The following is a 25,086-nucleotide window of genomic DNA, read 5'->3' as shown; positions in this document are numbered from 1 at the left end:
CAGTTTTCTTTCTCCTGATAACGACATCCTCTTGAGTGGTCCCCGCCGGGAGATCCGAATGGGGGACTATTTTACCTCCGGAATATTTTACCCAAGAGGACGCCATCATCATTTAATCATACAGTAAAGCTGCATGCCCTCGGGAAAAATTACGGCAGTAGTTTCCCCTTGCTTTCAGCCGTTCGCAGTACCAGCACAGCAAGGCCGTTTTGGTTATTGTTACAAGGCCAGATCAGTCAATCATCCAGACTGCTGCCCTTGCAACTACTGAAAAGGCTGCTGCCCCTCTTCAGGAACCACACGTTTGTCTGGCCTCTCAACAGATACCCCTCCGTTGTGGTTGTACCTACGGTACGGCTATCTGTATCGCTGAGGCACGCAAGCCTCCCCACCAACGGCAAGGTCCATGGTTCATGGGGGGGTCTCCTAACTAGACATTGGTATTTAAAGAAAAAATTTATATTTTTTGCCAAGCACTATTATATCTCTTAAAAGAAATATAATGTTATGTTGTTTATTTAATTAGTGGAAACACTCTCCTAGTAAATTTGTTTGAAAATACAAAAGAGATATAATAAGCAAAATAATGAATTTCGTAGGTTGCCAATTACGTATTATATCTGGTTTTATCGAGCGCCAGGCTCCCTACAAATTACTGTAAATGCAATAGCGTAGTAGTACTCAGCTCTGAAATTATTACTATCACAGAAAATAGACAATTTTTATTAAAATTATTTCACTGGATTACTTCAATTAATCTCACAGAATATTTTTACTTAGTTTCCTTCCGCTCCGGCTATTAGACATAGTGCTGTGAAAAAATATTTTTAAATGTACCGCGTAATGGCGGCTAATGTTAACAGTCAGAGATTACTGTTACTCGCTCTGCAGCAGCTGGAAACATGCTAAATAATTTTCATTAAATATTCTTGTCATAAGATAAATGTGGCGTAGGTTCTTGAAATAACACACGGAGATCACTTTATACTAATATATTCTTACTAGGACACAGTTTACACCATTAAATATTTGCAATTACGTTACGACAGAAACAAATGCTAGCGCAGCACAATAGCTTGCGTACCTTATTCCAGCTCACACCAGAACGAACAGAACAAAACAGTCTAGACAGAAGAATGAGCATTGCATTGTGTTTTATACTCTTACAGAGATGATAATACTTCTTTTAATTACTTACACATTATAATCTCATACACTAAAAATAATGTCTTTTCTGCATTTATCGATATATATTGTATATTTTTACAGTTAAATCAATGATAAATCAATGTTTGCAATTGATTTTGATTCACATACAGTCATTTTTATTTATTTTTCACCTCAGTAATGGTGAATATTGCAAAAGGGACACTACACGGCCCCCTGGGCTACAAGGAACACACTACCTAATGTTTGGTCTTTGTAAACCACGAGTGTCACTTTTCTTTTGTTCGTTGGTCACTTTCAGTTCACTTTACCGTGTATCAGGTCATGGGTACATATTCATTTTGAGTCTTTTTACATAACATGGCTGGGGACAGTTGCAATATAACAAGCTCTTCCATTTGGACGAGGGCCGCAGGGAAACCCCAGAGAAACCTCGGCAGAGCTGATAGATTTAACCCTTTGTGTTACATACATAAGTTGGTTCTACATGTTTTGGTACTACAAATATTTACATCAAATATAAAATTTTTCTGAAAAAGAAACAAACATATAGTTTTTATATGAAAGTGTTCATCAATTTTTTTTTGTGTTGGTAATATTTTGAGTTTTTTTTTTTTTTTTTTTTTTTTTTTTTTTTTTTTTTTTTTTTTTTTTTTTTTTTTTTTTTTTTTTTTTTTTGTCGGCGCATTTCTAGTCGTGTGGTGTGGATGACGCTGTATGTCGCTACCGCTATGCCTCGTGCCCGTTGCCATGGAGCGTCGGCTGGAAACTGTTGTCTTCTTTCTTGTCCATAGGCAGCGGTCAGGATGTGGAGTACAGAACGACGTTATTTTGTCTGCGTTGTGCGTCTGCATTGTTGCGCACCGCTCGTTAAATTTTTCAGCACGGGAGAGGATGTTGACTCGTGCAAATCATGAAACAAATGCACATATGTTATAGAACGGATTTTGTAAGATGTTATGGCTGTGGGTAAGAATTGATTAGTCAACATTATTGCATCATCGAGGCACAGGCTCAGTTACTTGGTATTTTCGTGTTCGTTTGCACGTACTGGTGCTGAATGATGCAGGAGATATGATGCTGAAGTAAGCACTGCACATCCCTGTTGTCATCACTTCGTATGGAATATTTATGTTTCACTATTTTTGTTTGATGGCGTTCCACCGTAGTTGCCGTTGCAGTAACGTCCTACTACATGGTCCGTGATGTCATATTAATTGTTGGCGCACAGGAGGTAGCGTCCAAACTAAAAATGTTGTCTGTACAGTTTCGAACACACACTGATCACAGTTTTGTGTTTTCGGTCACTGCACACAGATATGTTTTGTTAATGTTTGTACATCGCGTTTTTTCAGTTGTACAGCACATAAGTGTTCACTGTCCAAGTTGATCACTAATACAGTTCTCAAAGTTCACACTTCCTCCGCGAATACCAACACACTATTATAGTTCCTGTTAGTACTGCTTACAGCATGACTTTGATACAATTGTATTACATGATTACTGGTTTTTTTTTTATATCACATAGTGACACAGATGTCTGTTCGTTTACACAGTATGTTACAATGAAATTTCACAGATCAAAAGCACTTTTGTTCTGTTGTTGCATACAATTAAGTGTTACATCATACATGCAACGGATTCTGGCCTGACTTGCAATATTTTTATATTTAAGCATTAATAAATTTGTCATAGGGTATAGTCATTTGGGGATTAGGACCGCTGCGCATGTGCTAGCTCCATAAGCTGTTAGCGTAATCGCGTATCCTAAAAAAGGTTTGCCACTGTCAAAAACAGGCTCTAAAATAGAGCTCTTATTTAATCTCAAATATTGTGGCTAGATGCTTATACTTTCTCTTTTACAGTCAAAGCACAGCATCACAGATGTCACATGGTATGTGCACAGTCTTTTGCATACACCATTTCTATTCATTTTTCATGTGACAGATTAGAATATTTAGTGCATTCTTTAAATAAACATTTATCACACAGCATAATAAAATTTATAGTTACTAACTCTGATAACCACTGAAAAACATCTTACACTTACTGATTATGTTTCTAAACAAATACTATCATTGGACTGATGGTCCTTTAGCTTCTTTTTACTCATTTTTGAAGGCTGATGTGTAAAACATTCCTTGACATAAAGACAAAACATCTTACATACTTAGCACAAACAAAACATCAAATTCTTACAACTACACAAAAATATATATTGAAGTCTGTGCAAAACCTACATATTACACAAAAATACGGTAAACCATTCATGTCCTATTGTCAGGTACCACAAATTTCTTTAAGTCCGTATAGGGATACAATCCTTTGATCTTCCCGCTCATCACATCAGCTATAAGGCAGCTACAACCGTGTGGTATTTGTATAATTTTAAAAGGTCCATTATACAGCATTTGCCATTTCTTGTTCTTCTTTGTTATGAGTGACGACTTAGGATGGTTTCTAATCAAAACTAAGTCGTTTATCTGATATGGGACTGTCCGTTTTATTGACTTGTCATATCGACTTTTTCGTTGGGATTCAGTTAGATAACATGATTCTTGTGCTTTGTTGTTAAGGGTTTCGGTCCAGCGAAGCGTTTCGTTGTGAGCTACTTCCGAATAATATTCACCCTGGCCCTTTAAATTGCTGCTTAATTGAAATATGGGCATCTCTTCGCTTTTTACTCGTACGCTCGGGCAATCTTTACCGGGTGTACTTACTGTTCGTGTTAAATCCAGTACAATCTGCTTATTTTCATTCAGTAGGGAGATCTTCCCACGGGAGAAATCAATTTTTGCTTTTTTCTCGCTCAGGAAACCTCCCCCCAGGATGCAGGTTACTCTCAATCCTTTGACTACGAGAAAGATACATTTTCCGTTATCTTCTCCCAGGCATAAATCTACCAGCACCTGATACTGAACTTTCTGTGCTTGTGCTCCCATGGCTCCAATGACACAGCAGTTTTGTACAGGAAATGTCGGTAAGTTGCGGTTTTGGCTCAAGGTTTTGAATAGATCATAGCTCATAACATTAGTAGTGGCACCTGTATCTATGTATATTTCTACTGGCAATTCATTAATTCTAGCTTTTATGATGGTTTGTACTTCAGTTATTTCTTTTTTGTTACATTGGTTTGATTCCATAAGTAAATCATGTTGTGTACTGTTTCCATCTTGGTACCTCAGTAATAATACATTATCTTGTGTATTGTTTCTAGCAGTGCCCCCTGTTTTTTCGCCGGCCATCAATTGGGAGCTTATTGTGGCCGTTGTTCGTTTGACGGTCTTGAACTATGGTGGTTTCCGTCCGTGGTCATTTCTACTATCCTTACGCTGCTATTCGAGTCTGTCCATGTTTGTGGTATTGCATTAGTATTCTGCATAGAATTCCTATTGTCACACTGGTACTGGTTACCATTAGGAGGCGGAGGTGGTGGCATGGAAGTTTGCATCCACTGCACCGGGTAAGTGCGGTTGTTGGCACTACTGCTTTGTTGTGGCCATTGACCTTCATTTCGACGTTTGTTATTGTAACTATTATTACTGTTACTGTAGCCGGGATGTCCTCTATCTTCCCACCTACGTTTTTGATTGTAAGATGGTTGACCGTTTCCGTTCTTCCTGTTTTGTTCTGCGGATTGATCTTCCTTTCCATTTCCGTGGCATCCAAAATTGGAATTGTTGTTGCCATTTTTAAACTTGCGTGGTGAACCATTACTGTTCTCCCGGTCTTTATTTATCCTATTTTCTTCCTGGGAGAGATCGATTTCGTCCAGCACAGACAAGTACCGTTCCAGGTCATTTTCGGGTACATTTATTAATTTGTCTCGTATATGACCGGGCAATCGTAATTTTAAGATTCTGATCATATCATGGGCTGATATGGGGTCATCCCAATATCTAGTTTTGTTGATATATTTTTCAAAATATTTACGGAGTGTACCCTGTATGTGATTGTACATTTTCGGCTGTATACTTCAGTCCTCAGGCATTCTTGAATAGCCTTAGACCAGTATCTGTCTAGAAAAGATTTTTCAAATTGTGCCAGGCTACGGCAATTTTCTATGACTTCATTTGCCCATAAGGCAGCGTCGCCTTGTATATGTGCGATTATGAACTGAATTTTTTGGCGTTCATTCTAGGCACTCGGTAATACATTTCGGAATCCTTTTATGAAGATTACCGGATGCACTGTCTTCTTTTCCGTGTTAAATACTTGGAATTGTCTGTGTTTTTTTAAGCTTTCATCAATGTTATTGCTTGTGGAAGTAGAAGCTGCCCCCACGGGGTTATGAATAGGAATGTTTCCTGTAAATTGTGTGTTTTCTCTTTCCAAATCGCTTTTTTGTTGGCATGAACTGTACGTAATATTCTCATTACCGTACACGTTCCTAACAGGCGTGCCACAGTTGTTAAGCATTTGCAAATGTGCACGCTCGAGTTCAGCTATTCTGTGTGTCATTTCTTGCTGCCACAGCGGTACTGGCAATTTGTATCTCGCTTCGCTTTTTTCACCTGCGAGTGGTAGCGTGTCTACTGTGGGTTGTTTACATACAGCTGCTCCGTTAGTTAATTTTTGCAGAGCAGACTGTATTTTGCTTTCTACACGTTCTGTGATCTGGCTTTCTTTTTCAGTGAGCCAGTCATGGAACTCTTTTTCTACTTTCTGGGCTTGATCATTTAAATGCGTTTCTATGGTTTCTTTTTGTGTCATCTCAAAATTGTCCATTCGGTTCGCAAGCTGTTCTACTTCGTCCCGGATGACTGTGTGTGCCGTCTGAAGCGTTTGCACATCTTGTGCTATGTTGCTTACAATGTTCGGCAGTTCGGCTTGGGCTTTCTTTATTTCTGTATTTCTGAATATATCTTTTCGAACATTGTACCTATACTTTCTATTAAGACCTTTTCTCGTTCTTCGTTTTGTTCCCTTATCTGCTTGACTAGCTGTTGATTCCTCTCTTCCCTCAATCTCTCTCTTTCTTCGTTTTGTTCCCTTATCTGAGTGACTAGCTGTTCGTTCTTTTTCTCTAATTTCCGTAAAAATTCAGCAAATGGATCCGGTATTGGTGAGCATACCGGTGTGGTAGTTGTTCTAATCACCGGAAAATTATCACTAGCCCTGCTAGTAGCACCTATCGGTTTTACTGTTTTCGTCTGCTGGCTACTTCCTGGCATATCACCGGTAACTACATTTTCTCCCCCTCGATCACTATTAATATTTAGTAAGTCAGTGTCACTATCCATATCGCTCAATAATTGCACATTATTTGAAACATTGGACACATTATCTGGTTGCAAATCTAACACACGTCCAACTTTTCCCGTAATGACGATAACTTTCACTGGGCTAACTACAAAAATTGTTCCTAACTAAAATGCGGACTAAGTTCAAAAGTCAAACTGCTTATTGTTTCCAAAATCACACAATATTAATAACTACAACACTGTACACCATGTACCATCTATGATACTATACTTTGATGATATGGGCCTATGTAGCAAGCATTTATGCATAGTGGTCCTTACCTTGATTTCTTTTTTCTTTTCTTTTCTTTTTGCTATCGTGTCCTCTCAGGGTCTATACAGTTCTTCTCCGCTTTCCTCGTTCAACTTTATACATGAAATGGAATTTGATAGACATTAGAGTACATACAATACATGTTAACAATTACATACATACAAACCCTAAAAAAAATATTTTATCTCTTCGAGCCCCACGTAACAGGGCGCTATTTATTATATCTCTTAAAAGAAATATAATGTTATGTTGTTTATTTAATTAGTGGAAACACTCTCCTAGTAAATTTGTTTGAAAATACAAAAGAGATATAATAAGCAAAATAATGAATTTCGTAGGTTGCCAATTACGTATTATATCTGGTTTTATCGAGCGCCAGGCTCCCTACAAATTACTGTAAATGTAATAGCGTAGTAGTACTCAGCTCTGAAATTATTACTATCACAGAAAATAGACAATTTTTATTAAAATTATTTCACTGGATTGCTTCAATTAATCTCACAGAATATTTTTACTTAGTTTCCTTCCGCTCCGGCTATTAGACATAGTGCTGTGAAAAAATATTTTTAAATGTACCGCGTAATGGCGGCTAATGTTAACAGTCAGAGATTACTGTTACTCGCTCCGCAGCAGCTGGAAACATGCTAAATAATTTTCATTAAATATTCTTTTCATAAGATAAATGTGGCGTAGGTTCTTGAAATAACACACGGAGATCACTTTATACTAATATATTCTTACTAGGACACAGTTTACACCATTAAATATTTGCAATTACGTTACGACAGAAACAAATGCTAGCGCAGCACAATAGCTTGCGTACCTTATTCCAGCTCACACCAGAACGAACAGAACAAAACTGACTAGACAGAAGAATGAGCATTGCATTGTGTTTTATACTCTTACAGAGATGATAATACTTCTTTTAATTACTTACACATTATAATCTCATTCACTAAAAATAATGTCTTTTCTGCATTTATCGATATATATTGTATATTTTTACAGTTAAATCAATGATAAATCAATGTTTGCAATTGATTTTGATTCACATACAGTCATTTTTATTTATTTTTCACCTCGATAATGGTGAATATTGCAAAAGGGACACTACAGCACCCATTTCATGACCTTTGACCACTTTGACTCTCTAACCGTACTCTGCACTTCACTTGAACATTTTGGATATTTTGAGATTACTGCTGTTTACTAGGAAAAACAGACAGTGCAGAGCTCAACACTGACCTCTGGTAGAAGAATAATGTAGTGGTAAATTTAAATTTGTCCATGTTGTGGTGACAAACTTGTGTATTTCAAACATTTTAATTCTTAATAATCTTTTCTTAAATAAAGGCAGGATGTAACACAGGTCTATTGCCATTTTGCAGGGCAGAAGTGGAGGGTAATACATGGATATGGGCAATATACAACCTGCACAAATACGCCTTTGGCATAGAAGATGGAACAGCAATATTCTCTTGTCTTATTAAAGAATCCAGACTATTTGGCCTGCCCAGAATGCATACTGAACAGGTGAGAATTTATGACCATTAGTGTATCTCTGTGATAAACAACTTTGAAACACAAGATAACGGAAATTAGGAAGTTCTGTATGAGCAAATTAATATTGGTGCTATTTAAGGATGGCATGACAAGGTAGTTACCAGAAAGACTCCAGTGTTCTGCAAGGTCCCCTCTGACCTGGCATTCCGAGTAATGTTTTACTTGATCCTTAAATATTCCTGCTTTATTCACTCCTCTTTCCCCTGTTGTTCCAGTGGAGGAATGTGTGGAAGCTAGTGTTAATGTCAGCTTCTGTTTACGTGTGTGTTTGCTATGACTTGCTAAGCAGAAATTCCTTTTGCATTTTTGTAGTTCTTGGTTTCTTTTGCAGGGGCTGCTATAATTTAAAAAAGTAGAAATCTTTTAACATTTCTTTTTATCTGTGTTCAGTTTTGCCTGTTGAATTACCACTGTTGATTGAAACACATTGGTCTGTTCCTTGACATTAATTATTTAATTAATTAATTCACACATTATGTTCATAAACCTCAGAGTGCATACATGTTTGTGTGCCTTTTTCTTAACACAAGTATAAAATGGATTGGTAGCCATAGGAGCAGAGGCAAGAGGCAGTTCTTGTTTCTTCCAGTTTTTGTACAGATACAAAATAATGTGGCATGTGCTCTTTTAACCATATTGCAATCTGAAATCTGTTTCTCTAGTTCTCTGCAAAATTAGTTTTTACCACTTTTTCTTGAGCAGATTGAAAGAGTTTCTTTTTAAGAAATCATGGCTAGTTTGCTCAGGTCAGGTGGAATGGTGTGTGGGGGGAGGTGTGGAGGGTGAGAGTGGGTAGGAGGGAAGGTTGAGTGACAAGTGATAGGGAGAGGCAGGCAAGAAATGTGATAGGATTGTGGCACCAGTGAGCTCAAGTTGTGTAACACGTGAAATGTTGGTCTGACTTGGGAGGAGGGGGAAGGGCGGGGGGGGGGGGGGGATGACATGGAGAGGAAGGAATGAGTGAGTGATGGGGCAGGGACTAGTTGAGATTGAGTCCACGAGGATTATGGGGGACAAAGGATATGTTTTTAAGGACAATTCCAGTCTACTTACTTCAAAGAAGCTGCTATTGATAGAGGAAGAGCCAGATGACATGGCTTCTAAAGCAGCCATTGAAGTCAAGTGCGTTGTTTACAGCAATATTTTCTGCCACTGGGTGTCAAAGGAAAGAAATTATTTTCCATCAGTGCAGTAGGAAAGAGCAAGATACATTCTTACTTTCCACTGTAACACCAAGAACTTTCACTTTGCCTTCCTGTCTAAGTGACTGCTAAGAATATCTTGTATATTATTGTATTTTCCAGTTAGAACAGTACTTCATTGGTAATATTTACTGTAATTATTTTGCTCCCTTGGTAAGTTGTGTCATGCGGTATAAAAACTTTACCCAGTACTTTATCAATTACAGATTTTTTATGGCCTTAACGCCTCAAAGAACTGCGATGTGGATTTTGCGGAAACAGAACTGTCAAAAACTTTGCCCACCATTACTTGCTGGCTGAATAATGTGACACGGCCCTTTCATAAAAGTGGTAACATTGTAGTGAGGCATTTCATGGAGCACATTCCAGCATACTGGAAAACAGTTGAAGCACGAATTCCCACGAGGTAAGTACCTCTTGTAAACTTCAGATATAAATGCATGATGAAATGAATTGTTACAATCTGTTTTAAAGACTTTAGAACTCTAAGCATTTATAACATATGTCACATGGACAGTGAGGAGTGATTTTCTATATTCATGAGGATGCAAGGCAAACTGTGAGAATCAATAGAGAATCCAGATGAGGTTGCATGTAAAACTGAAAACTGGCCAATGTGAATTTACACTAATGAGTTGCAGTTTGACAAGTGAGCACATGTTAGGCTGTGAGCAGGATCCGATAGTGAGGTGAAGCCAGTGGGAATTTGTAAAGAGGTGGCAAACTTCTGTAGCTGAATTCACTGGGAGGGGGGGGGGGGGGGGGGGGGGGGAGGTTTGGAAGGTATAGCTATTGAGAGTGGAGTGGAGTTAGAAACCAGTTAGCGCATGAGCATCTTCCACTCAGAATATTGGCAATAAATTTGAAATGCATGGGAACCTACATTTAAATTGAATATCATAAATAGTAGCTCTAAGTTAATATTATTAATGAAAGTGATGATTAATTAATTGGGGATATAAAAATTGCCCTTTGTTTTAATTTGTTACCATTTAGAATAAATGTGATGGCATGAGCGAGTGCAGCTCAAACTAAAGCACAAGTGGAGACAGACAGGTCTCATTTTTTTAAAATCCTTTTTTGTGTCTTCTGTAATATTGCAAGAGTCAGGTTCTCTATGTTCATTCATATATTGTGTAGCGAGTGCGGGCAGCGCCTGCGTGGAAGGGGGGGGGGGGGGGGCTGTTAGAAATTTTAATTGTAAAAGAACCACAAGTTGCAATTACATTTATAATGTTGAAAGAGTGACCAGCCTCAAAAGGTGTATCTTTTGAGGTATATTAATTTTTTGTGTGCTAGGTTTAAATGCTGTCCAAAATTACACCTAAGTGAAAAGTTGGAGACAACTCACTGGCCGTGAGAAATAGGCTTCTGTTCAGGAGACAAAATTCTGATTACTGCTAGTAGATACATTTAAAACTAAAAAAAACAATACCGAGCTTTCAGTACTGTTCGTTCCTTTCTCAGGAAAAAAAGGGGGCTAGATTGGAGAATTTTGAATAAGAGGAACAAATCACTAAGACCCCAGGTTCAGAGCGACCATATATAAAATTACAGTTCCTTGTGACATGGACACCATGAGACACTGACTGTGTTGGCTCACTATCTTGTTACATGACAGCTGACCAACTATCAACTCGTGCAGATCGTTTGGAATTGGGTTCAAGGTGCACAATTGTTCTCATAACTGTGCTGTCAGATTGACATCAGGAGCTATTATGAGTAAAATGAGTCTGTGAAGTGTGTCTCACAGCGTTGTGATACAGTCCAGGAGTAATGAGTTTATACCATATCTTCCTGCAGAAATGAGGTCCACCTTTTAAGTTCTTTCAAGTGATCACTAGATGGAAATGATGAGATGTAGTGTTGCAATTTAAAAAAATATATTTTTTATTGTTTAGAACAATGGCAGCTCAGAAAGTGAGTAAGTGGTTTGTCTAAGTGAATGCCTATAAAAACAATGTTTTGAAAAAAATAGACGTTTCTCATGAAGATTTTTGTTGGATGATTTTTTATGATATTTTAGAGGCCTAACTTGACAACAATTCTAAAAATTAATCCACTCCATCATGACATCTTGGTTGTTGTTGTTGTTGTTGTTGTTGCGGTCTTCAATCCAGAGACTGGTTTGATGCAGCTCTCCATGCTACTCCATCCTGTGCAAGCTTCTTCATTTCCAAGTAAATACTGCAACTTACATCCTTCTGAATCTGCTTAGTGTGTTCATCTCTTGGTCTCCCTCTACGATTTTTACCCTCAACAATTGGCAATGGCACAGCAACGGTATTTTGGCTAATATTAAAACAACTGTAGGATGCACATTTTTTTTATTAACTCAAGAAGAAGGGCATCGTCAGGTTATCTAAGGAATGTTGGTGACAGCAGCCATAGCAGTGCAGAACAAGACCATGTGCGCAAGCTGTAAATATGGCCCCAGACCAAAAAGACACCAGAGGTCCAACCACATACACACAGTATTCGTATGTATGCTCTGCGTGTATGAGGATGAGCATCCGGTACGGGTTTGTTGTGGGGCCATATTTGCGGCCTGTGTGCATGGTCTTGTTTTGTGCTGCTACGACTGCTGTCACCAACGCTCATGAGATAACCTGATGTCCTATCCAAGCAAAATGCTTCATTCTTAAATTAATAAAGAACATTGTGTAAACTATGACAATTTTTAATATAGAGCATTCGGAAATTACCATTATGAACTTCTAGGACTCGTAGAGGGGAATGAGTATGTAATATTTTGGATAGAAACGCATATCTGGAATGTACCATTTACGCTCTACAGTGCTTTCAATTCAGATGCGTAATGCAACCAAGTCTGCTGAGCAAAAGAAAAAAGTCTCTGAGTGGCTTGGTCTGGTACGCAATAGCATAGACAGGATGATGTACACTGCATCGACAGTCACCTGATGTCAGTTAATGTCTGCCTTGCTACGAGACTCCTGTAGAGACAGAGATCTGGCCACTGCACTAGAAATTGAAGACATACCAGATGGGGTGGAGAGAGTGTACCAGAACATGCTTCGTTGTTACAAAGTCTGTAACAACATTGATGTCGCCACATCAAGCTTCTGCTTTAATGTGTTGGTACTGTACACTATGCTGGGTTCTGTTTTGTCTTAGAGTAATGTAAGCACATCATATTTAAGTGTTAATACAAACAAATGTGTTTAAGAGATAATGGATGTTTTGTTATGTTTCTGTTCAAATTGTTACCTAATAATTTACTCTGCCATGCCTAATTCAGCTCCTGAAGCAGAAGTAGATGAGTTATGCATCTGAATTGAAACTGCCATAGACGTGGGTTACTCGAAATATCACATATTCTCTCCCATCTACAAATCCCAAAACTTTGATATTGGAATTTTCAAACACCCTGTATTTGACAACTACTCCTCAAAGTGCTTGTTTCAACTTTCAGTAATTAATCATCTTCATAAAAAAGTTTGTCTGCAGAACAATGCTTCAGTCAGTGAAGAATTTTGTGAAGTTTGACCAGAATTAGTAGTTGTTCTTAAAAAAACATTTGTGCTTTGTGCAATGTGACTAAAGAGGATTGGCATGTGACTTACAATGAAATGGTCATGATTAGTCATATCGTAGTCTGCAGTGTTATCGATTTTCCACAAATATTTATCTGCAAAAAAGTTCTGTTGCTGACAGATTCAAGACAGGTTGATCACGACTCAAAAAGTGGTTCTTCTGAGTTGGTGTGAGGAAAAGCTCAAAATTCAACTGAGAAAATGCAAAATACATTTACAACATCTTTAGAGCATTTGCCTATAAGCTGAAAACACTAAGAAGCCATCAACTGTTTGTGTAACTCTTAATATGAATCTAAACTGATGAAAGTTGTTGGCAAAGCACTTCCAAGAATATTATTACTTGTTTCTTTGGTTACATTAGACTTGTCATGGCTGTTGCTTTATGATTGCAGAACAGTTAGTTCAGAAAGGTATGTAGCAGTTTCTTTCCCACAAGTTGTCAATGAAATCAGGAAAAAAATTTCACCATTCTTCATTGTGACAATTCCATCTGTTACACTGCATATCAAAAAATTGATCATTTGATGAAGAAAAACATTGTATTAATGTCTCATTGCCCATATTCAACAGATTTATCACTTGATGACATCTTTTTGTTCCCTTATGTCAAACAAAAAATGCATGGATAGTGATTTCCATTACCTCAAGAAGGCATTACATCCTTCCAAAACCATACTTTTGAGGTACCAGCTTCAGAGTGGAAGAAAATCAAAGTTGATACAAACTCATGAAAAAGTGTATAAATTTTTATGGGGAATATTTTGAGAGATAGTAAAACGATGTGTACTAACAAAACTTTTTTTCAGTATTTTCTTAAAAACATAAAATTCAGACTTTGTATGGGCCACCTGCAGGGTGCTGTAAGCAAACAAATCATTTCATATGAACAGACAGTAGGTGTAACTATCATTTGCTGGTGAAAGATGATAGCAGACTTACTAGGGTCCCCATTTCATCCTCAGTAAAGATTACTCAAACAAGTGAGCCACATACAACACAACCTCCACGACATGCCCAAATGGAGTACTGATGGGAAGCAAGATGTGGTGCTTTTCCCTATACTCATAGTGAGACCATCCAGATAGTCTTTTTCCATGCTTTGAGCTTTCAGTTATGATGTTCCTGCATCCTTGCTAACCTCTATTACCCTAGGATTTGTTGTGATATTCCTGCACCTTCGCTGACCTCTATTGCCCTAGGATTTGCTGTGAGTAGAGGTTGTACCCCACAGAAAGAGGGTGGTTCTGCACAATGTGAACACTCAATACTTGTTACCATCCAGCATTGAATAGGCAAATGATTGGCCAGTCTCTCCACTGTTAAAATTTGCAGTAGTCAAAAGGAATCCCCCCCCCACCAGTAACAATTGAATCTGGTAGCAGAAGTTTTCCCACAGTTAAGGTACTCTCAGTACACTCTTGACACAGTGGCACATGAGAAAGTACGATACCTTTATGGTTTTGGAGATGGAATACTCCACATATTGTGTACCTGCTTTCTGAGCATGATCAACTGCACAGATATCATATGCCTTGTGTGTCCTCCATTCAACTATCACACTGGCAGCCAGTGCTTGGTCTCAGACCACCTCCTAGTCACATGACATACTGAACTGTTCCCTGCGTGCTCTTTCACAAACACAACTACTACAAAGAGAGGGAGAGAAAGAGAGAGAGAATGGTGGGTGAATTTTGCACTCGCGTGTGAGGATGAGGGGGGCAAGGAGGAAGCTGGCTACAGGATGTGTTGGATAACTGTTCTTTGGATAATTGATCATTTAATAGCAGTATAAAACTGAAGTGGCTGTCATTTTTGTGGCGTGGCTGCCACAACACAAATAAACATCAAATTAAACACAAAACAGTACTGTACATATATATTATTTTTATCATTAATGAAACAGAGAAATGGGGCTGTATAGGCTAGTTTGAAAAGTTCAGAAAGCTGCTGAAGCAGTATTTGCTTTTGCTTAAGAACTGAGACTCAGGATCATATTATGTATTTCACTATCAGTCACTTGCTCTATTTGTCTGGGCCAATCTGCAGCTCATAACTCTGCCTTTGAGTTGTAACGCACCTGCCTTCTCAGTCATATCCAATATTATGTTAATAACACATTGTATCTTCGGAATACTGATTACAGTGATTTAATGTGTTACAGTGAATTGTCAAATGTTGACTGGGAAGAAGTACATAAGTTGATAGAGAAAATACACTTCCTTGCTGCAGTCACGAAAAATGCGTGGCATGTTCTTCCAGTGCGCATGTGGGATTTCATTCTTTTGGCTCTTGTGCAACTCGTAAAGAATTTACAGAGTGCTGTTAAGACTCTCCTTCAAGAAACAAATGCACAACGCACACACAGCACTAGTAGGAGAAACCTAACCTCCTTTGCAGTTGCAACATGCCTCTTGTTTCGAGCTGTTGACAATTTCTTCAAAGAAGTTGCCAAAGAAGACAACAAAGAACTGGACAAAAAAATGTTTAAAGACTTACTGGAAGAATGGAAGCTGGTTTATGTAGGAGAAATTTACAAGACCTTCACAGATATTGTCAAACTCTTGGCAGGTATAAATCTTCATTAAATCTTTTAGTGATAAGTATTAATTAGAATATAGCATACTGAGGAATTAGCACACCTTGACTTTAATGTACTGCTGTATTCCATAATCTGTGTGCATTATTCATGTAGTTCACTGTTGATGACTTTTACCTTTTATTCTGAGATTGATGTGTATTTTATGATAAAGTAACATTAAATTGTACATGATCCTCCAGGAAAAATATTAAGTGGTAGTCCAGACACTTCTGATAAATAGTTTATGAAAATTAATGCTGTGGTACCTGTTGTTCAGCCGAGTTGTTGTTTCCATTTTATGTTCATTATTTGGACAACTGACCCAGTCATCTTCTTCAGGTGCTGCAAGTTGTGCTGTTTTATATACTAGCTGGTTGGACTCCAACCAGACTATGAATTATTGTTGGTCCAGTTAGAGTACAGGCAGTGAGTACGTGTAACAGCACAACTCGCAGCACTTGAAGAAGACAACTGAGTCGGTTATCGAAATATTGTGCATAAAATGGAAATCACAACTAAGCTGAACAGCTAGAATCAAATCAATAATCAATCATGCTGAAAAAGACCTGAAAGGTTACTGTTAGTATCAAGTTCCTCCCATCCGGTCCTGATTTGAGTTTTTGTCAGCTATAAATTACTTATTCCACCATCACCGGTACCATCACCATAAGAGCTCAGATTTAGATGTACTACAAAGTATGATATATTCAATCATCTCCATTCAAAACATCTGGTAAATATGCTCCAAAAATTTTAAAATATGCGTAAAAAATAACGTACCATATTTCAGCTGCCCCACATTTATTAAGCTAGATGAAGTAATCAGATTTGCAAATTAATTTCTAAACTTAGTCATTAACAAAATTAATATTTCTCTCTCTCTCTCTCTCTCTCTCTCTCTCTCTCTCTCTCTCCCCCTCTCCCTCTCCCTCTCCCCCTCCCCCCCCCCCACCCCACCCCTGAATCTGTTTTAGCATTTCTATTGAAAAAAAAATTAAATGTTTTATGTTTTTCACAGTTTTCTGGAAGAAATAGTTTCCTTCTGTCACTTAAATTGTTTTTATAAGAAGATAAAGGTCTCTCTGCTTCACATGAAGTCAGAGCACAGTACTGAAAAGAGGCTTTGCCACTTCCATACTAAGCATTAGGCTGTTTTTCACTTTCTCCTTTTAGCACCTTATTCATATCCTACTCTAAATTTAAACGTGGATTCATTTCATCAGTTTTCTCAAATTTTTTTTGTAAAGATACTTTCGTATTTCTCCTGCTATGTCTCCAGTGACAGCTGTTTCGTATACTTGCAGTGTAGTGGATAGAGGCATCTCTTTTCCTTCCAGACATGTGATTTTAGATGGGAATTTACAAAAATATGTGTTAATAAATACCAATTTACTCTGTTGACTCTTCTTACTGCAAGCACTAAACTAAGAAGGGTTACTCGCTGCTTCACTTTTATGTATTACGTCAAGCACCTTTTCACATTTTCTAATTGATCACTGTAATATAGAATTGCTTCAATTCATGTACCCCATCTCTTGAGGATTGGTTTAGGGGGGTAAACAAGTACCTTTCATCATATCAGCAAGTAATTTCACTTTTTGATGGCACATTCACAGATACTTCATCGCAAAGGAAATTAAGGCTGCCAGCCAGTGAGGAGCGTGTGTTAAACATGTCATATGAAATGCCTTAGGATAAAATACCTTCAAAGCTTTTGCAGCCTTAATCATGTATTCTGCTGTGTCTGTAACTATCAGCAAGAATTACATTATATTACATTAATACTTCCATATATCATGAATACGATATTTTGTAATGATGTGGAATGTATCAGTTTAACATAAGTTTTCATTACACAGTTTTTTTTAGTTACTGCTTCATATCTAAAAATTCATCTATTGAGTAGAAGAAGTTGTCATTCATAAATTGTTTTAATTTGTTTTTAAATATTGGTTGGTCATCTGTCAGACTTTTAATGCTAATTGGCAAATGACCAAAGACTTTTGTGGTAGCATAATTCACACCTTTCTGTTCCTTAGTCAGATTTAACCCAGAATAGTGAAGATCATCCTTTCTTCTAGTGTTGTAGCTATGCACCTGCTATTATTCCTGAATTGGAATGTGTTATTAATAAGAAATTTCATAAGGGAATATATGTAGCGTGAAGGTACTGTGAATATCCCCAGTTCCTTAAATCGATGTCTGCAAGGCGATCTTGGGTGGGCTCCAGCTATTATTCTGATTACACACTTTTGTGTAGTGAATACTTTTTCTCTTAATGATGTATTGCCCCAAAATATGGTGACAGATGAAAGCAATGAATGAAAACAGGTATAGTAGGCTACTTTAGTGACATATTTATCACCAAAATTTGCTATAACACTAGTAGCATAATTAGCTGAATCTAACCATTTCAGCAGATCATCGATGTGTTTCTTCCAATTCAATTTCTCATCAATGCACACACCCAGAAATTTAGAATATTCTGTCTTAGCAACAGGCCTCTGTTTTGAGTGAGAGTCCATTTGCAGAGAACCACTTAATAATTTTCTGAAAGACATAATTTACAATTTCCTCAGCTAATTCTTGTGTACTGGGAGTGATTACTATATATGCATCATAAGCAAAAAAATTACCATTGCATCTTCATGAATGAATGTAGTTGCAAGTCATTAATTATATTAAGAACAATAAGGGAAACAAGACTGAACCCTGTGGGACACCATTCTTGATACCTCTGCAGTTAGAGGACTCTGCTGATTTTTGCAAACTATCTGTACTGTTGATTTCAACCTTCTGCATTCTTCCAGTAAATATGAATTAATCCATTTGTGCTTTGCCCTATTCCCATGATAATACTTAGCTTATCTGGAAGAATTTCGTGATTCACACCATCAAAAGCCTATGAGAGGTCACAAAATATTCCAATGGGTGATGTTCAGTTATTCAGAGTATTAACGTATAGGATGTCAAATCAAACACCTTTCAGCCCTCTAAGGTGTTTGAGTTGACATCCTGTAGTGAACAGCTGAGTCCCGCAACCAACTCTGAAAATATGGACATAAAGACACATTTAATATATGATCAGTGAAAGCATATACAGGGTGTACAGAAAGTCTGGGAACACTTTCAATTATTTATTGCACAAGAACTAAACATTGTACAGATGTCATACATATTGCATTTTGAAGAGAGACTTTGAAAGCTTTTTTTACAAACATTCGGTATGCGAACCACGAGTCACCCAGCAGATGTCATCACCCGGCAGATGTCAATACGGTAATCAAATTCTTGCCATACCCATCCCAGTATGGCATCATCGACTGTGGCAGTAGCTTCCCGTATTCTCTCCCGGAACTCTGCTACATCATATGGTAGAGGTGGTACGTACACCAGATCTTTAATGTGTCCCCACAGAAAAAAGTCACACGGAGCGAGATCTGGTGATCGGAGAGACCATTTCATGAAACAGCTGTCCCCTTCTGTAGCATGGCCGATCCATCAATGTGGCCCTGACTATCAGCAAATTACCAAACTATGCTGTGGCAGTATTAAAAAAAAACTTTCAGAGTTTCTCTTCAAAATGACATATGTATGATTCTGCACAATGTTTGGTGTGCAATAAATAATTGAAAGTGTTCCCGGACTTTACGTACACCCTGTATAGCACTTTCTGGTGAAAAGCCTTTCTATAAACTAAACTGACATTTTGTTAGTACATCATTTTCACAAATGAAGCTTATTCTGATTACATTACTTTTTCAAGAATTTTGGATTAAGCTGTCAGAAGATAGATTGGGCAGTAATTGTTAGCATCAGACCTACCCCCTTTATTATGCAATGGTTGAACAATGGCGTATGTCAGTCTATCTGGGAAAACGTCCTGTTTCAGTGAGCTGCTAATGTTTTCTCATTTTTTTAGCGGTCCACAAAACAGGTAATGCATCATGAACTACCCTAGCAGTTGTTGCGACATTGCCAATAAATGTCCCACACGAGTTGATTGTTTCATTTACAGATAAAAACAAGTTCAAGTAGCTGATATCATCTCTTATTTCTTGTATTACATGAAAAGAATTATTTTTTTGAAAATTGGTAAGGAACAGGGCTGTAATTTGGGGTCTCACTTTTGCGGCAAACAAGTATAAAAAATTTATAAAAATATGTTTCTTCATAATAAACTGAACTAAATCGAAATCTGAGGAACTACAGATCTACATAATTTTGTGTTTTATCTTGAAAATTGCTCTGATTTTTAAAATGTTCTGAAAATAGAGCAATACAACTTATGTAAATCAAATAAGTTTTACTGCTCTTTTCCTTCAGCATTGTACTGTTCTGTCTCCTCTTGCTCACACTTCAGAAATTATGAGTAACAGCACACTAGTTAGAAATTAAAAGTTAACTGAAAATGACACTTTTTAATTCATGGAAATGTTATCGTCACCGCAGATGGCTTCATTTATAACATAATACAAATCGTATGGAGTTTTATGATGCGAAGACCACACCGAACTTTAAATGTTTGCCACATGATTATTGAACACAGTTGTGTTTATGGTAAGGTGTTGAGCGGCATATTTTTGTGCTATATCAGGAACCAGTCATTGTTGATACCTATGTTCTCATTTTTTACTGCCCTTGTATGGATTTAGAAACATGATAAATTACAGTCCTTGTACAAAAAAAGAGCAAAAAAGAGAAATTTGCTCAGGTCTTCCTCTTCTTCTTAAAGTATCTTGGTGTACTATTTATATTTCAAGAATCATTGTTGAAGAGGTAAAATATATCTATAAATATTCACATATTAGTTAAATATGCACTAACCCCTTCTACATGCATTTATATGTACTATCAAGAAAATATGCAAAAATGTGAGCTCTAATCCTCATTTCTTCACTCCATTGTGCTGGGTGTGATTTTGTGTTTGTCCCTCATGTTTATGTTGTTCATTCACAGCCGCTGTTTGTGTATTTTATTCCATGATTTCTCCAGTTTCAAGGTCCTTGAAGATCTGCTGCTGAGGAAGGTGGGGCAATGGTAAGACATTGGACTCACATTTAGGAGCTTGGAGATACAAATTCCCATTCGCCCATCCAGACTTTTTCTGTGGTTTCCCTAAATTGCTGAAGGTAAATGCTTGGGTGGTCTCTGTAAAAAAGAGAGAGCTGATTTTCTTCTCCAGCCTCCAGCCTTCAGCACTCTGCACTTGCACTACATCTCCAGTGACCTTGAAGTCAGTGGGACACTAAACCCTGATCACCGTTCATGGACATCTGCTTGTTCTAGTCATCGTGATCTTTCCTCATGAACTCTTTTGAGAGCTTTTCCAGTTCAAATGTCCTCAAAAATCCTAATGGAAGCCATTCTTTTCCTATGACCACACTACCATAATTGCTTCAGTCTTCTGAAGACTCCATTCCAGTGCTAGCTGTTTCTGAATATTCTCATTTATTACTTGATGCATATTTGTATTTTGTAGGAAGGAACAAAGGAACTTCATCTCTCTTTTCGGGAGACAACTATCAGTTTGTCTAGCAATTGAGCATCTGTTGCTGCATGCAATCAATATGTCTGTATATATACAAGATATGTTAGATACTGCTTGGTTATAGAAATGTATGAAAATGTTCTATCCCTATTGCCACAGAACACCTTTAATGAGGTAAACAACCATGAGTCTACTCGACTATTATTTGGAGATTGTATCTATCAGTTCGTATGGAGGTCAAGTTATATAACTTCTTTCAAGTCTAGAAAGAAAGAAAAGAAAAACAGTAGCTGAAAAAATACTGTGATGAACAGGAAAGTGAATTGAAATCCACATTTCTTGCAACTGCCTTACATGACAATAGGAATCTCACACAAAATGTGGTATTTAAAGAGCAAAAAATGAACCCACAAGAAGAATAGTCATAAAACAGCATGAATATCCTACGGTAACCACAAAAATAATTGTGAGCATTTTTAATTATTGTCCTCTTGAATATTCTGGGACTGGCTCATGAAATAATATATAAAGTTTGTTTATGGTTTGTTCAAATTCACACGTTTTCATAAGTAATGCCAAAAAGCAAAAGTGTGTATCTGTAATAACACTGAACTAATTGTTGTTGTAACAGCTGTCGTCACATTTATGCACCAATAAGAAGGGAAATTTCAATATTATTCTAATTACTACTAGCTTTAGTCGTTACTCATTAATTGAAGTTCTCCCCAAAAGATCCAGGAAAACTTATGATAGTTGATTTATGAAGAGCCAGTTATCAAACAATGGATGTTACCTCATGAGTTCATCTTGAAAGCTAGAGTGCTGTTCTGTTATTGGATCCATTGTGAAGTGCAAACCAAAATCTAAATTGCAGTATTAATTTCATTGGGCAACAAAAACACATGAACTATATCTGTTCAGAACAAGATGTAAGTTTAATGTTCTCCACTGATACACTATGTGAGCAAAAGTATCCAGACACCCCCAAAAACATACGTTTTTCATATTAGGTGCATTGTGCTGCCACCTACTGCCAGGTACTCCATATCAGTGACCTCAGTAGTCATTAGACCTCGTGAGAGAGCAGGGTGGTGCACTCGGTGGAACTCACAGACGTCAAACGTGATCAGGTGATTGGCTGTCATTCGTGTCATACATCTGTACGTGGGATTTCCATACTCCTAAACATCCCTACGTTCACTGTTTCTGATGTGGTAGTGAAGGGGAAACATGAAGGGACATGTACAGCACGAAATCGTATGGGCCGACCTCATCTGTTGACTGACAGAGACCGCCGACAGTTGAAGAGGGTCATAATGTGTAATAGGCAGACATCTATCCAGACTGCATCAGGATCCACTGCAAGTACTATGATAGTTAGGAGGGAGGTGAGAAAACTTGGATTTCATGGTCGAGCGGCTGCTCATAAGCCACACATCATGCGGGTAAATGCCAGATGATGCCTTGCTCGGTGTAAGGAGCATAAACATTGGACGATTGAAGCGTGGAAAAACGTTGTGTAGAGTGACTAATCACGGTGCACAATGTGGCAATCCGATGGCAGGGTGTGGGTATGGCGAATGCCTGGCGAACATCATCTGCCAGTGTGTGTAGTGCCAACAGTAAAATTCTGAGGTGGTGGTGTTATGATGTGGTCGTGTTTTTCATGGAGGAGGCTTGTACCCCTTTGGGCTTTTATTCATCTTTTCTGCTGAGGCATCAATTTATTTGAAACGAAGTGTTTAGTTTCACACAATTCGCTAGTTTCAGCTGTTCACTGTATTTCAAGTACACTTATGGCATTATGCACGAAATTCCGATGCTCTTGAAGTATCCTCTGATGTCTTGTTTCTTTTATGACATAATGTAAGATCTTTTAATGTTTTACACGTAGCAACATCGGGCTTCCTGCGTCATCTTAGCTGCGCAAGTGCGGTGACGCTTGTTATCTGGCATTCTCTGCTAACTGCCGAAACGAACTTATTTCTAACAGGTCGTGGGGAAATATTGCGAATGGTGGTTTGAAAAGTGTTACATTCAAAGCAAATTTCCTTTTACACAAGATGAACTATGTGCGAAAAAGTACGATGAATTTCTTAAATCACAAAGTGTTTGACTCTCATTTAAAAATCAACTCTTTGAGGAGGACGAAGAATTTTGAGCCCAGAAAATCAGACATTTAGATCATTATTAAAAATTTTACAGGCACATTTGTGTGATGTGTCTTAAAGTGTTACACGCACAAAGAAGATCAACATTATATGTGCAAGCTTAGCTTCTCTTGCGGCTTATTAATCTTAGAGACGAACATTATATGTGAATGCTATGTATATTAATTTAAACCATTGACTTTTCTGATTTGTGTGTTCGCACTACTTAATAAGAGTGATGTTGCTATTGGCTGACTACATCACATATCGTGTGCTGTCATCAGCTGGCAAGATCACGAGATCACGTGACATGAGCTATGACTGGCTTACAAAAGCACATCACAATCTCGATTTCAATGCTTCGGAAAGTAACATGCAGTGTTTGGTGGAATCCGAACTAATACCTTCATAATACGAACATGTGTGTGTACATGTTGTTGCACGTCACAGGTTTTTCAAAACATCCCCCCCACCCCCGAGTTTAGTTTTCTAAAGTGCCAGGAAATTGTACGATGGTATGTGAGACCATAAACAATCAAAGGATTGATGAGTGACAAGGAAGAGTATACTGTCACTTAACACAGAAAGAGTATATCTTGACCCGGGAGAAACTGAATTTTTAACCGGGACAAATCCGGGAATTTTTTTCCTTGTCCACGTATACACCCTGATTGTACTTCCAGCATGACGGAGCCCAAACACATGTTACCTGACATATGAGAGAACATCTCAGCCATACTTACCTTAATTGCTGGATTGGCTGTGATAGTATAGTTGATTGGCCACCAAGATTGCCAGACCTTACACCATTAAATTTTTGTTTATGGAGTTGGATGAAATCTGAATTGTACAAATGAAAGGTGAGTACATGAAATGAAGTGCTTGTTCGCATCATGAACACTGTTGCCCTCATTAGGAAATGTGCAGAGGCACTCAAACAAGCAACACTACATGTTCTTCCAAGAGTGCACAAATGAGTTGAAGTTGGTGGTGTATTCCGACATTTATTGTGAACTGTACAACAGCTGAAATGTGAAATGTATGACAATGGTTAGAGGTTGTTGTTGTTGTTGTTGTTGTTGTTGTTGGTATTGTTGTTGTCTTCAGTCCTGAGACTGGTTTGATGCAGCTCTCCATGCTACTCTATCCTGTGCAAGCTTCTTCATCTCCCAGTACTTACTGCAACCTACATCCTTCTGAATCTGCATAGTGTATTCATCTCTTGGTCTCCCTCTACAATTTTTACCCTCCATGCTGCCCTCCAATGCTAAATTTGTGATCCCTTGATGCCTCAGAACATGTCCTACCAACCGCTCCCTTCTTCTTGTCAAGTTGTGCCACAAACTCCTCTTCTCCCCAATTCTATTCAATACCTCCTCATTAGTTATGTGATCTACCCATCTAATCTTCAGTATTCTTTTATAGCACCACTTTTCGAAAGCTTCTATTCTCTTCTTGTCCAAACTATTTATTGTCCATGTTTCACTTCCATACATGGCTACACTCCATACAAATACTTTCAGAAATGACTTCCTGCCACTTAAATCTATACTCGATGTTAACAAATTTCTCTTCTTCAGAAAGGCTTTCCTTGCCATTGCCAGTCTACATTTTATATCCTCTCTACTTCGACCATCATCAGTTATTTTGCTCCCCAAATAGAAAAACTCCTTTACTACTTTAAGTGTCTCATTTCTTAATCTAATTCCCTCAGCATCACCTGACTTAATTCGACTACCTTCCATTATCCTCATTTTGCTTTTGTTGATGTTCATCTTATATCCTCCTTTCAAGACACAGTCCATTCCGTTCAACTGCTCTTCCAAGTCCTTTGCTGTCTCTGACAGAATTACAATGTCAT

General features: G+C 37.9%; 1 protein-coding gene across 1 annotated transcript in view; it reads left to right on the top strand.

The window, feature by feature from the left end:
- Window positions 1-25,086, top strand: part of LOC126092275 (E3 ubiquitin-protein ligase listerin) — a 156,564-nt gene that overhangs the window by 92,821 nt on the left and 38,657 nt on the right. The window contains exons 14-16 of the mRNA XM_049907795.1: window positions 8,073-8,217; window positions 9,656-9,855; window positions 15,168-15,574. Coding sequence (XP_049763752.1) covers window positions 8,073-8,217; window positions 9,656-9,855; window positions 15,168-15,574 — 752 coding nt within the window. The remainder of the gene's footprint in view (window positions 1-8,072; window positions 8,218-9,655; window positions 9,856-15,167; window positions 15,575-25,086) is intronic.

This window comes from Schistocerca cancellata, chromosome 1, assembly GCF_023864275.1.
Source record: "Schistocerca cancellata isolate TAMUIC-IGC-003103 chromosome 1, iqSchCanc2.1, whole genome shotgun sequence".
In the NCBI taxonomy this organism is placed as follows: Eukaryota; Metazoa; Arthropoda; class Insecta; order Orthoptera; family Acrididae; genus Schistocerca; species Schistocerca cancellata.
Note: the sequence above shows the minus strand (reverse complement) of the source record. Positions and strands in the feature narration are given on the sequence as shown.